At 47.1% G+C, this 9,267-nt stretch overlaps 1 protein-coding gene across 3 annotated transcripts; it reads left to right on the top strand.

Annotated features, from left to right (window-relative positions):
• Positions 1 to 438: 438 nt before the first annotated feature.
• EVX1 (even-skipped homeobox 1) lies at positions 439 to 7,486 on the top strand. 3 transcript variants are annotated; one of them, XM_039342005.1, is made up of 3 exons: positions 439 to 636; positions 4,552 to 4,799; positions 6,437 to 7,486. In XM_039342005.1, exons 2-3 carry the CDS (start codon positions 4,662 to 4,664, stop codon positions 6,968 to 6,970), a joined length of 672 nt encoding a protein of 223 aa, XP_039197939.1. In that variant the 5' UTR covers positions 439 to 636; positions 4,552 to 4,661; the 3' UTR covers positions 6,971 to 7,486. The 3 variants fall into 3 exon arrangements, with proteins under 3 accessions (XP_039197939.1, XP_039197938.1, XP_039197940.1); XM_039342004.1 differs by lacking the exon at positions 439 to 636 and adding an exon at positions 1,159 to 1,665; XM_039342006.1 differs by lacking the exon at positions 439 to 636 and adding an exon at positions 2,880 to 3,286.
• The last annotated feature ends 1,781 nt before the right edge of the window (positions 7,487 to 9,267 follow it).

Below are 9,267 nucleotides of genomic sequence, written 5' to 3'. Positions count from 1 at the left end.
TCTATGATTCTTAAGTGTGTAGGATTTGTGGGGGGTTGCCTGCAGAGGAAGAACAAACAAAACAAAGATTTAAATTATTATATATCTTAAGGTAGGTACATTTGCAAGAAAAAAGCTAAAAAACTTGTTCCTCTAAACTTTATACATTCAACACAAATCTGACTAGACCCTTGATGTTTCGAATTAGTAGCCCATAGTTGTTTCTTTCTAGGGTTGAAACATATAAATCACCTTCTGGTCGATTTCCCTCTTACAGCAAGAAAAATACATATTTTATGCATATGTAAAATTCATATACATAAAATTATCATTAGCCACCATCAGCACTGGAGGCAGGACATCAGTCAAGCTGCCCTCCTTCCAGGCGTGCTACTAATTCTGGAGTTCCAACCAGATGGGCCAAAAGAGAAGGGAGGAGGGAGAAGGGTCAAACAAAGCGCAAGACGCCACCTCTGTCATCATGAATGAAAGAAAAGCCTGAACCTAGTTTTCAAGGGCATCTTGGAAACCGTTGGCCTGTACCAGCTAGAAAGATAGAACTCCTTCAGAATCAGCGATCTGTAGATGTCTTCTTCACATCTGGAGAGATGCCACTCTGAAACGTGGTGGATCAAAGGCGGGTGTTGTTAAAACCAGGTAAGCAGCAAAAGTGGACCTAAAAGAGGTTGGCCTCTCAAGGTGAAGACCTCGACCAGGTACAGGCACCTAGAAGGGTAATAGACTTTTCTCTCTCCTGCCTGCTTTACTTCCCGCCTCCTTCCCTTGCACTGGTTACACCTGGTGCTTTTCCCCTCCTCTCCAGCCCCCCTCCCCTTAACTCTTCGCTCCGGCTCTTCCTTTCATCTTCCGGCCGGCAGACGCTCCTATTTATCCCCCGGCAATCAAGCCAGTGGCGTCACCAGAGGTAACTGTAATGACGAGTGCACCATTAAGAGATGACAGCATTAGAAAGAAGAGGGCAATGGTGAGTTCCCTCCCAGAGCCGGCGCTGCACACTGGAGCGTTCGCATCACAAGGTCATCCCCCCAGCTCGCCCCGCTCGCGGCTCCCCTCCGCCTCGGTAGGAGAAGAACTCAGGCGGAAAGGGGGAGGAAGGCGCCCCGGAGTGGATGGAGGCTGGGGTGGGTTGGTGGGGGGGAAGAACGCCAGCACGCGAGAGGGAGAACCCGGTTGGGTTGTTTTAGAAGACACGCGCGATGGAAACCAGAAAGGAGATGGTGCTGTTTCTGGACGGATGTCAGCTTGGCCCTCTGGCTGGCAAGAGGGCGCCCAATATGGCAGGGGCCGTGGGAGTCCCGGAGCCACAGGACAAGATGATGCCTAGGACTTGCTTGACTCCTAGAGCTGCCTCCTTGTCCTCCCGGAAGAATGGAATAGCGGGAAGAGGTGCAGAAGGAGAACAGGAAGAAGAGGAGGAGGAGGAGGAGGAGGAAGAAGAAGAGGAGGTAGAAGTCCTACCAGCGCCAGGGACGGTCCCAGAGAACCGCTCCGCAGCAGCGGCGCTTCTTTCTGCTAGTCAGCAGACCTCCCTCCACCGCCTTCCCCCCACCAAAAGCCCCCAAAGCAGTTCCGGCACCGAATCGGATTTCTATGAGGAAATCGAGGTGAGCTGCACCCCGGATTGCGTCCCTGACAAGGCGGAATACCACCTCCAGCACGGCAAAGGTACCCGACCCCTCCCCGCTTCCCTTCTCTTGAGCTCCCCGGGGAGAGCCATCTGGACTCGCAGCTGGGTGGGACGGGACAAGACGAGAGCTGCTGTTTGGCTCAGTCCTCAGAGCGCTTCAAAGCGACTAGCAGCCGATTTGTTCAGTCTGGCTTAGATGATTTCTGGATCGCCGCCTGCATTTTGTTTTCTCCCCCTCCTTTGAACTGCCCTCTCCCAGTCTCCAAACCCTGCGGCTCGGTCGCTTCCATTTCTAATTGCCCACCAAGAGGCATCTGCAATAAGCCACACACATCTCCCCCTTTGAAGTCTAACGGCGCGTTACTGGAGGACGTGAAATCGCATCCTCGCTGCAACAAAGAATTAAAAGCTTTACAGAATTCCCGCTCCCCCAAGCCTAGACTTCGGTTGCAATAAATCCCCCAGAAGCTTCTCTTTCTTTCCCTATTGCTGTGCCTAGCACCTCCTTGATGCTCCCTCCTTTCAAGATTATAGAACTGCGTGGCGCCCCCTGCCCCCTTCCTATTGCCGGGGAACAGGAAAGGAAAGCTTCCTCCTTAACATTTCAGCAAGATCAAAAGCATCTATCCGCGCCTGCCGGCCTCCCTATCCAAAGGCTGTGTTGCAAGGAATGGGAGCAGCAATTCCCAGCAAAATTGCAGCATGCCTGGACGAATGAAGAAGCAGACACCAGCACAGGCGACATCACACACACACACACACACACACACACACACACACACACACACACACGTTCTCTCTCTTTCCCTCCCCGTTTCTTTCTCTGTCTCTCTCTGTTTCTTTCTCTGCCTCTCTCTCTCCCTCTGCCTCTCTCTCTTTGTTTCTCTCTCTCTCTCTCTCTCTCTCCTCCCTGCCCCCCTTTTCTGAACTGCACACCTTGTAGTTCTCATGTCTTCTTGGCAGGTTTGTTCGAGGCCCCAATTGCTCTTCACTTCCCTGCCTTATGGTGCCAGTTCGGAAATGGCCGTGGGGTTTAACGCCTTTGGTTTCCGGAGGACACCTTGAGAACCGCCTGCAATGGAAAGCAAGAGTCCGAAATCGAGGGCCTTTCCATCCCCCCCCTCATTTCCTTTCCTAAACCCCCAACCCTACCCTCCTTCTGTGAAAAGGATGCCCAGAGTGAAAGCCCCTGTTTTCCTTCTGGGAATTTCTTTCACCTGGAGTATTGGGGGGGGGGACGGGGAGAGAGAACGCGATTTCCTATAAAGAAAGAGAGAAAGAGCCGGTGGTGTGTAGTTGGCGTCTACAGACATGGTTCTGTTATTGCGGGCTTGGAGAGAGACATGGCAGCTTCTTTCAGCTGCTTCCTTCAGTCGGCTGGACTCCCAGTTCTTTCACGCAACAGAAAAGGGGAATCTGAGAGAGATTCAGTGGCACTCCTTTTGCTTATTCTCTTTACAATATGTTCTGTAATGCACTGCAATATATAATCCAACAGAGACCCTGTCCTGTTCACTGGTGTTCTGTGTATGTGTTTGAAGATGGAATCTTCTATGCCTTAACTTCCAGAAAGGCGGTCGAATGAGGATTTCGCAGCACCAAACCCAGACAGCTGAGGGCACTTTTCAGATCCATTTGATCAAGTGCAGGATAATAATGGTGACGATTTTCCTTTTCTTGGCGAGAAGGGATAAGCCCTTAAAACACTTTTCCATGGGGGGGAGGGGGGAGGACGGGAAGGGAGGAAGGGAAATCTCGGACTTTTATTCCACTCTTCCAAGTTCCTCTGATTGCAGGTGCTACCAAATAAAGGTTAGAGAATATTGCTATTCTTTCCACTTCCGGAAAGGAGTTTGCAGTCCAGAGATGTCGCTGCGTCCAAGTGGACGGCGGGATCTTAGGTCTCCTAACACGTTGGCTTAAATCAGAAACCGAGTGTCTTTCGTTGCATCGGATGGCAATCTCAGTGCCAGAAACTGGTGTAGTACGTGAATAAAACGTGTACAGGAAAAGGGAATTTACGGGAAAGTGTAATGTCCGGTAGATTTTAGGGTAATTTATTCCAGAGTGTGGGCCTGGGATTTCGATTTCATATGTGCAATATAAACTCCACAACATGGGATTGGCATTGAATGAATCTGTATCCTCAGTAGAAAGGCAGGCAGAAAAACCGGTACATGTTCAAGTGGGAACAATAAATTGGATTTACTCTTTGGTAGGTAGTTTTAGAATTGTAACTTGAAAGGCAGAGAAAAAAGGGAGATCGAAGAATTTGGCCACTACATTCGGCATCACAGTGGGCATCACTGAATAATCGTCAAGGAACTCAAAGAATTTTCCTTTCTTCGCGGAATACCATGCCTGGTTAAATGTAACTCATAACTTGCTCAAGCCTTGAAAGTAAAACCCATTCAATCTAAGGAAATTTAGCCTCTGAATGTACCTGCCTACAGCCAAGCCCAGTGGATGGAGGGGGCATGCGACCACAGTATTTACATCTGAACAGCCCAGTTTAATAAGGCTGAGGTCATAGCAGCCCCCCAAGTGCTGCCTCCATTTCCCAACTAACCACTTGTCAGCCAGGCTTGTTTTTATCAGTTAGGCATTCGCTATTCATTTCAACCCTGCACACTATATATAACACTTTGCATTCTTACATTAAAGGCCTGCCTGGGTCCCGCATCTTCAGAAATAAAGGGGACAAACTTGTTTTATTTCAAACGTGGTAGAGCAGCCCTGTCAACTCTCAGGATCTCTCCCATAGTACTACTAGAGAGGAGCCCCTGGCCCGAGAGTCTGCTCCAAAAGGCTGTCCTGATGACACTATGGCCCGAGTTGATGTGGGAGGGGGAAGAACATCGTCAGAGCTCTCTTCTAGCTGTCTTTCTCCCTCTGGATGGCTTCCTCTCTACTCTCCCCTGCAGGTCAGTGCTCAGATACTTCAGCCGAGAGCCCTAGCAGCGGAGGCGACCACTCCAAGGGCAGCGGTGGCGGAGGTTCTCAGGGGTCGCTGGCCTGCAGCGCCAGCGATCAAATGCGCCGTTATCGCACCGCCTTCACCCGGGAGCAGATAGCGAGGCTGGAGAAAGAGTTTTACCGGGAAAATTACGTGTCCAGACCCAGAAGATGCGAGCTGGCCGCCGCCTTAAACTTGCCCGAAACCACCATCAAGGTACTTCATTATCATTCCTCCCTCTTTAAGCGTCCGCCAAGCTTCCCGTATATTTGGCCACAAACCAGGGAACTTCCGTAGACTTCGGAGCGTTTCCAGGTGTCTGGACGGGGACTTTGACCCTCCCCAAGTCCTTTCCAATTCCCCCTTAGTTCCCAGTGTCAAATTGCTTCAAAAGCAGCATTGTTTCTGGCGATGGTGGGTCTTGATCCGCAGTTGTAAAGATACGCGGCTAGACGGTACCCTAGCTCTGCGCGGGGGGGGGGGTTTCTTCTCGAAAGAAGAGGAACTAGCCCTCTGCTGGGAAATAAATCTCGTTTCTTCCTTCAGTCAAACTTCTTTCCGGGTAGGCGTGACTAGGTCTACAGCTTTAACCTCAGGGATCGTTTCTTGGGGACTTAATGTCAGCCACTTCCAAAAATCAGTTCCATGTAGTGCAACGTGCTTAAGATGGTGGTCGGGAAGGTCATCAACCCTCCCCCCCAACACTTGATTGTTTATTTATTTTGAGTCTACCTTAACTCCCCCTTCTCCCACTCCGCCGAACACCAACTTGTTATCTGGCCTGCTGAAATCAATAACACTTACTCCAAAATCACTGCATTTAAAATTAAATGTCAGGCTTTAACCATTAGAATGAGAACATTCTAATGTCTAATTTAAGTGGTTTAAATAACATCTGTATCGTTATACAAAGTAGCAGTTGAGCAGATTTATTGGGGAATAAGCACCTTAAAACTAAGGAGATTTCCTAAGTAATCTTATAGATAGGATTTACTTATTTTTTGCCTATCCTGAAACAGAATTGTCTAATTTTGAGCCTCTCTAAGTGCATGTTAAAGACTCATCTTCAGTGCATTCATATTAAGGAATTTCCTATACACTCAGGCAGGCTGTCATTCAGGTTGTTAGCTTCACCGCACATCTTAGAGATAAGGATTCTCTGAAATAAAAGACTAAAAATTGGGAGAAAGAAGAGATGGGCACATCCTTCTATTAAGTATTATTACTACTATTAATTATTATTATTATTATTATTATTACAATTGTTATCAAAATAGCATTGATTGCCTGCTACCCTAGATTTATGAAGGTGTCCAAAAAAAAAAAAAAAAAAAGGAAAGGGAATATTTTTTGTATCTACTGTGGAAGAGTATAGGACTACATAGCTTATGGATAAGGGGAAGCTTATATTTGCATGTCTCATGCAGGACTGGTCTACTATCTGCACTTTTCCTATGTTTTTCACTCATTTATTCCTTTCACAATAATTGTATTTTATTTCTGTTTAAATGTGTGGCCACAAACAATTCCACTCCTTGACAATTGTGCAGATCTGGCAAGTTTATTACTGCAAACACCAATAAATATAATGAAGCCTCCCAGTTTGATTTTGAATGGTAGTGTGGGAGAAAATGCTGGGCACACAGCTCCATGCCATGGAAATCTTGAATCCCCTCAGTAGACAGAGGCAGCTGCCCCTGAGTTCCCCACGTGAGTTTTTCCCCCAGCCTCCGGAAAGATGCCGACCCCAGGCCTTAGGAGCTCGGGCGTGGATTGGGGGGTTGTGGGGGGATCCCAGCCTTGCTGGCGACTCAGAGCTTGCTTTGCTGTGTCTGTCTATCCCTCCATCCCAGGTGTGGTTCCAGAACCGGCGGATGAAAGACAAGAGGCAGCGCCTGGCCATGACTTGGCCCCACCCGGCGGATCCAGCTTTCTATACCTACATGATGAGCCACGCGGCGGCCACCGGCAACTTGCCCTACCCCTTCCCCTCCCACCTGCCCCTACCTTATTATTCCCACATGGGTCTTGGAGCCGCTTCGGCTTCGGCCGCAGCTGCCCCCTTCAATTCCCCGTTGAGGCCGCTGGACACCTTTCGCGTCCTGTCCCACCCTTACCCGCGACCAGAACTGCTGTGCGCTTTCCGACACCCCTCTCTTTATGCCGGTCCGACCCACGGGCTGAGCGGTGCCGGAGGGAGCCCCTGCTCCTGTTTGGCTTGTCACGGGAGCCAGGCAACCGGGCTAGTCCAGCGGCCTTCGGGATCGGACTTTAATTGTTCGGCCACCACCCGGACGGACTCCTTTCTCACGTTTACACCTTCGGTGTTGAGCAAGGCTTCCCCGGTCCCCTTGGATCAGCGCGAAGAAGTCCCTTTGACCAGATAAAGGACCTATCTCAGGTTGCTCTCTTTTCCTCCCGCCCTCCCCGCCCCGGCCGCGCTCCTTTCCAGAGTCTCCTAATATTTAATCCCATCAGTCAGTGGACACCAAGGAATGGAAGCAAAAACGAAAGTAAGCCTGGAAAATGGGGAGGATTTCTAATGCGCACAAATCCGCGGAAGAACCTTGGCCAAAGCGAGGTGCGGAACTTGGCGGATTATTTCCCCAAGGACGGGAAAAGGGGGGCGGGGGGCGGGGAGGAGAAGAATGATTTCTGCCACAGCAAAGCCAAGAGCTCCTACTTAGACTTCTTTAGGAGGTTTGTCTCCAGTCTATCAGGGCAGATGCTCACCAAACCACGGCGCCAATAGCTTATGCATAACCTTGTATGTGACTAAAAGGAAAATACTTGAAAGAAGAAATTGTCGATCATTTAAAAAAAAAAAGTGTATGCCTGATGAAAGTGAAGATTTATTCTTTGCCAGATTAAAACAAAGAAAGTAAAAGAAGGGCCTTTGTGGATTTGCGATAGTGTCAATCTGTTACTACGACTTTTTCTCTTTCTTTAATCCGATAGCCTTTACAAAGTAAACAGCACTGAACCAGACATTAAAAAAAAAGTTAACCTCTTAGAAATATTAGCTTTCATTCTTTACACATGCACATGTATTTATACCCTCATGCATACACCTTCTGTGTACCAGCTGAGAAAGTGGGGAGGGAGGGGGGGAGGGAGGGAAGCGAGAAAGCCCAGTCGACACAGAGAACCCAGAGGGGTTAAAGCTATTTGTCCTTTAAAATAACAGCGCTCTACTGTCAGTAGCTGAATTGTGACCACACGGACCAAATTAACAAGTGATGTATATGTAGTGGAGAAGGTTTGCACAGGCACACACAATGCACACACCCCTTTTCGAAAAGGGAATCAGCTGCAAGGCTAATATTCTCAGGGCAGAGCCAGCGTGGCTGCCGGACACTAACAAGCCACCAAGGGAAGAGATTAAAGGGCAGGAAGCAGGGGTTATTTTCTCTCCCCAATCACTCAATCACAAGGTTGCAAATGAAAGCCGAATCTGTTTCCTTCTCCTTCCGGGTCTAATTTCATTTTCCCCAACAATCTTTGGGTTTAGAAGTGAGTTTCTGCTTCTGCATTTATTCACTGTATTTGTTATTGTAATTTCCTTTTTCCACATGTGGAATACAACTCCCCATCTCTGTCCTCCCCCCCCCCCAATCCTGGGTATGCTATACGTTTTTCTCCTTTTATCTCAATGAAATTACCTCCAGCTCCGTTGGTTATCTGTTTTTTCATTGATGGAAGGACAGCCCTCGACATTTAATACTGAATAACAATTATACTGAACCCAAGGCTTACAAATTAACTGGCTTTATCTCCCTCTTGCTTATTGTGACTACAAAGAACAATAAAAGGTGCTTGAGTTAATTCACTAATTTTAAACCATAGCATTATTTTAAAAATTATATACATTGGGACAAAAACAGGAAATTACTATTAGCAGTATGATGTTGGGGTAGAACAGAAGATTTTAAAAAAAAACCATTTTTTTGGACTGTGGTACGCCCAAGAAATTTTTTCGTTTCGATTTCAAACATAATTGAAATAAAAGCAAAATGTTTGAGACTGGTGGAAGGAAGATATTTCCACGTACAGCGCTAATATAGGACAAATCTCCAAGGAAGTCATAGGGACTTCATAATTTACAGTCCAAATCCATCAGTCAAGTAAACCTGATATCAGCTAGAATAAAAAATAGGTTTTATCGAAATCACTGGATTAAAAAAAAAACTAACCTTTTAACAATGTTAATGTGAAAAGTTTCTGCCCTTTTGTTGGAAATCTTTAGGGTTAATGACTAGGCTTCAGGATAACCTATTGGAAAATACCTTTGTTTTTCTAAAGAAGGTGCTCCCTATTCTTGTGAGAAATCCCACTTTAGCCTCCTGATCAAGGAAACATAACAATGGGGAGGACCTTTTCATTTCAACCTGGCAAGGAAAATTTCCCTATCTGGGAAGTCCTTCATTTTTTTTTTACTTTAAAGCGGCAGTAGTTTCTAAAGACAAGGAAGGAGGAACGTACCTTTTGGGAGCGGTTGCTTTTTATTTTAAGAAAGCTTCGTGGCACACTCCAAACCTAAATACCTGGCAAATTGAGAAAGATGCCAAACTCAAAGGAGAAAAAAAAAAGAAAAGAAAAAGAACGAAAACAGGGGGACATTCTTTTCAATGTAATCCGTATTCATAAAATTATTGTTTAATGCACAATAAACGTGCAAACCATA

Source organism: Crotalus tigris, unplaced genomic scaffold, assembly GCF_016545835.1.
Source record: "Crotalus tigris isolate CLP2741 ecotype Arizona unplaced genomic scaffold, ASM1654583v1 scf7180000017774.6281472, whole genome shotgun sequence".
In the NCBI taxonomy this organism is placed as follows: domain Eukaryota; kingdom Metazoa; phylum Chordata; class Lepidosauria; order Squamata; family Viperidae; genus Crotalus; species Crotalus tigris.
The sequence above is the reverse complement of the archived record's forward strand: the minus strand, read 5'-3'. Positions and strand labels throughout refer to the sequence as shown.